This window comes from Sinocyclocheilus anshuiensis, unplaced genomic scaffold, assembly GCF_001515605.1.
Source record: "Sinocyclocheilus anshuiensis isolate Anshui unplaced genomic scaffold, SAMN03320099.WGS_v1.1 scaffold47, whole genome shotgun sequence".
NCBI classification, from domain to species: Eukaryota; Metazoa; Chordata; class Actinopteri; order Cypriniformes; family Cyprinidae; genus Sinocyclocheilus; species Sinocyclocheilus anshuiensis.
The window spans coordinates 1,459,046-1,463,338 of NW_015551047.1; the positions used below are offsets into that span (position 1 = coordinate 1,459,046).

Below are 4,293 nucleotides of genomic sequence, written 5' to 3' on the forward strand. Positions count from 1 at the left end.
TGCCGTTGGAACGAATCGTTTGAATGAACGACTCAATGACTCACTCATTAAATGCTCACTACTGGCACCTACTGGCGTTTTAATTTCGTTGAAAAGTATCATTTCCACCATCATTTCTTGTTTGTATATTCAAAAATATTTAAAATAATCTCATAATATTATTTAATGCAGTTGCATTTTTCAGTGTAAATGATTTAATTTGATAACGTATAGATAATCACATTATTATAATTGAATTTATAGATCAAATGAAAGTAATTTGAAATTAAAGTATTAATGAGATTAGTGGGAAAATGCCCTCTATATAGGTAAAAAAAAAATGCCATTGGATAAAATATAAAAAAAACATGCAGATTTATGTCATAGCTGATAGAAAACTGATGAGAATATTGCTTCCGAATAAATAATATTTGCAAAAAAACAACACACACACACACACACATATATATATATATATATATATATATATGCTCGATACCATAGAGCCGCCTCACATAACAAATCCCAATTTAACCCCTGACCGTCAGTATAAGAGTGAGAGTCCTGCCCCCTTGAGTTTTCAGAGACGCACCTCAGGACACCGATACCTGAAACCCACCGGGCTGCTGTTAATATTTGATGCTGTTCAGCTGAGTACAGCACACGCTCCATCTGTCCTCGGGACAAACACTCAGATTAAATCACCTTCAGCAGAAGGGGAGCGCGGGCGGCTCTTGTGCCCTTGTTTTTGTTTTGATTGATTTGGTTGTAATTTCGGTAAAAAGTCTTCCTCACCGTCTCTCCTCTGTTCGGCTTGTTGGGAACCTAATTATACCACAAAACATGTTGCTAAGCAACCAATAGCAGGGCACTATAAGGCAAAACTGAATGAACAGGTTTATCAGGGATAAATAAAGCTTTTACAAATGATTAAAGTCACTGAAGCAGAAGTGAGGATTCTCCCCAGAATAATCTACTGATTAAATGTTTTTATACTGTAGATCATCACTGTAACTCTACTCTCTTTTAATGTTTATGAAAAAACAAAAATAAACCATGGCAAATGGCAATACTAACCATTTTTTGTACCAGGATGTAGTACAATACCATTTAAATACTTTGTGAATTCAGTTATAAAATTAGATGAAAATAATATATATTTTTTATATTATACAAATTATTTAAAAATATTTATAAAAACTTTTGACATCAGGGTTTGGTATGGTTTCATTTACGTTACTGAAGGTAATTAACAACAGAGCCTAAACTTAATTTAATTACTATTTATTTTTAAACATAATAATCAACACTCAACTTTTTAAAAAACAACTATGCAAACATAAGCATAATGCAGTTTTTAAATTACCTTCTAAATGATCAAATTTCGATTTGTTGTTGAAATATATTCATTTACACAGTGGTTGTCATAACTTGTTTCATAACAGATTTAATTAAACATACATTAAATAAGACATCACTAACAGGTCAAATATAATGAGAATATACTCTAATATTTCACGAAAAGCTCTTCTCTGTACTTTATTTCTCTAGCAAATAATGAGCTGTGGACACTGATGACTTGCCTGAGGTAGGCTTCTATACAGTAATCAAAGAGCGTCAAAACGGCATTTATTGTTTGAATTTCCTGAAAAAAAAATGGACATAATTTGAAAGATGACACTTTATTTCTTAACAAAAGTTACAATATATAAAACTGTGAGTTTCCAGTGAAGTTCCACTCATGCAGTGGTTAATTTGTGTACTCATGCAGTGTATTTTTTCGGTACACATGCGTACTGAAAACCTTTTATTTGTCAATAAACATAAGAATCATTGAATAAAAACTGTGTGTGTGTGTGTTGGAGTAATAAATCCAACATATACAATTTAAAAGTTGTCGCCATTACCATGATAATACCATGTTTTTGGATACTGCAATGAAATTGGCGTGCCACCATGGTATTAGTTTCATTGTAGTATCCAAAAAACATGGTATTACTATTGTAACATGTCCAGTATATCCGGTTTATGAATATTTTGAAAAACATAGTCAAATCAGGTCAATAAAATGTTTTGTTGTTGTACAAAAACTTTTACAGTTGCTTGTTTTAAAATCATAACCTTTGCTATATTAAAACTCTGCGCAGGTAAATGGAATGAACATTGAACGCATGAGACACGCTGAAGTTGTTGCCTTCATCAAGAAGGGCGGGAATGAGACGCGCTTACTAGTGGTGGATCCGGACACAGATGAGCATTTCAAAAAGATGGCCATCACTCCCACCAGCATCCATGTCAAAGGTAGACTTTACTGAGGAGAGTTACCCAAAAATCACAGTTCACGAGACAATACAAGCAGCAAGTAGTTCAGATTTGCTATCTAGAATACATCGCCCTATGTGAGTATAAAGTCCAGTATCCAATTTTGATTATCATTTTATTTAGTCAGAACACGTCTACTTTTGAATGATCATCAATAACGAAAGATGATGTTGAGCCCAGATGAGTTAGTTTTGCTATATTGCGTACTGAGCCTTGGTTTCCTCTTCCTGGGATTTGAGGGGGAGTTTGACGTTTTTCCGTGCTAACGGTGCTTTTGAGGTTTCGAGACAGACTGATGTTGGGTTTCCTCTCAAGGCTCTATACAGAGGTGTGAAACCCCGGGCTGGAGTAAATCCATGTTCTCTGAGTCTCGTCCACGTCTGTTATCCAGCAGCTCCTGCCATGTGGCTCAGATTAGAGTTAAATTGAGGTCAACACCTTAAACAGGCTATTGACATCTCTTAGATAATTGATACTTGGCAGGATCCTGATTTAGCCCACTGGAAGGTCATTCCAGCCCAGTCCACTGGCTTTCTATTCGTTTTCATGCAGTTCATTCTGGATGAGTAAATCTTCTGCGTCAGGTCTGTGAACATCAGGTTGATCAGGCCACAGATGCGTGCTGCTTTTATCCCACAGCTCAGCTTTCTTTCTCAAGAGCCCGCTCAAGGTTTCCAGCTGTAGCAATGGTCTTCTCAAGGAAGTTTAGCATCTATGAATATACAGGGTCATCATGTACATTATATTGATAAACCTACAATGGACTATGGCTGTTTTTCTATTCAACATCAGCCACAATGTTCTCTGATCTTGATCTCAATGAATGAACAGTTGTTCTTCTCATTAAAACAGATTTTGACGAGTCCGTAACTAACGGCTCCCACAGCCCACATGTGAACGGGACGTCCTCACGATCCACATACTCAGACGGCAGCAGTCAGGACACCAACACACAGGTGAACAAAAGAACGCAAATGCATCTGCAATAATATATTTATATTTTATATTTATTGCACATTCATGCATTAAGTCAAAAAATTAATTTAATTAGTTAAAACACATTTTAAGGGTCAGGTAATTTAAAAAAAGCTTTATTATATTGAAGATTATAACTGCACAATATATTTCTATTTTATATTTATGGCAGATTCATGCATATATATAGATATATATATATATATATATATATATATATTAGACTTGTGCGAAGAAACAGGTCTATGTCTGAGCCCCACGGCGGCGGAGGCTAAAGAGAAAGCCCACGCCAAGCGCACCAGAAAGAGAGCGCCCCAGATGGACTGGAACAAGAAGCATGAGATTTTTAGCAATTTCTGAGTCTTCTTCCCAGAGACACGCCCCCCACGTGTGTTGCATTCAGAGCCCCGGACACGTGACTGCTTTTGATGAAAAAGAGGCACCTATTTTTGTAGAAAATGAAAACTTGAAGCATAAAAAGTTGAAAAACACACCCAGAGGGGATGATATGAGTTACGCAATAGGATTTCTGTCTTATGAATGGCTAAGAAAGTCACAAATCGATGGTCTTGCTGCTCGTATCTGCGTCATTTTGTGTTCATGCTGTTTATTCAATATAGCACATTGACAATAACGTACAAAATGGAGTACAAACGCCAAATGAGACTATAATACAGAACAGCATATATAGACTGTGCTTTTGCAGAACTCGACTGAACAAAATAATGTTATTCGATTCAGGACCAAATGAATGAAGCTCCTTTAATGTCGTACATGTTATATGTGAATCATCTGAAGAATTAGAATTGTTCTTTTGCCAAAGACACAACCTATTATCGACCTGATCCACTGATGTCTTATGAGTTTCAGTTGTTTTGAAGGGATGTACGTTTCACTGTTGGACATCGAGTTTCTAGGAATTACTGAGATTTCAAAAAAGGACAAACTGGAGTGACCCAGAAATGAGAATCTGCACTTCTTCAACTCTAGAGGACGCTGTTTATCCACACTTGGGCT

General features: G+C 36.1%; 1 protein-coding gene across 1 annotated transcript in view; it reads left to right on the plus strand.

The window, feature by feature from the left end:
* LOC107661878 (Na(+)/H(+) exchange regulatory cofactor NHE-RF2-like) overlaps positions 1-3,819 on the plus strand; it is a 39,200-nt gene extending 35,381 nt beyond the window's left edge. Inside the window, exons 4-6 of the mRNA XM_016451663.1 lie at positions 2,127-2,280; positions 3,154-3,256; positions 3,477-3,819. Of these exons, the coding sequence (XP_016307149.1) occupies positions 2,127-2,280; positions 3,154-3,256; positions 3,477-3,636 (417 nt within the window). The 3' untranslated portion in view covers positions 3,637-3,819. The remainder of the gene's footprint in view (positions 1-2,126; positions 2,281-3,153; positions 3,257-3,476) is intronic.
* Positions 3,820-4,293: the final 474 nt, after the last annotated feature.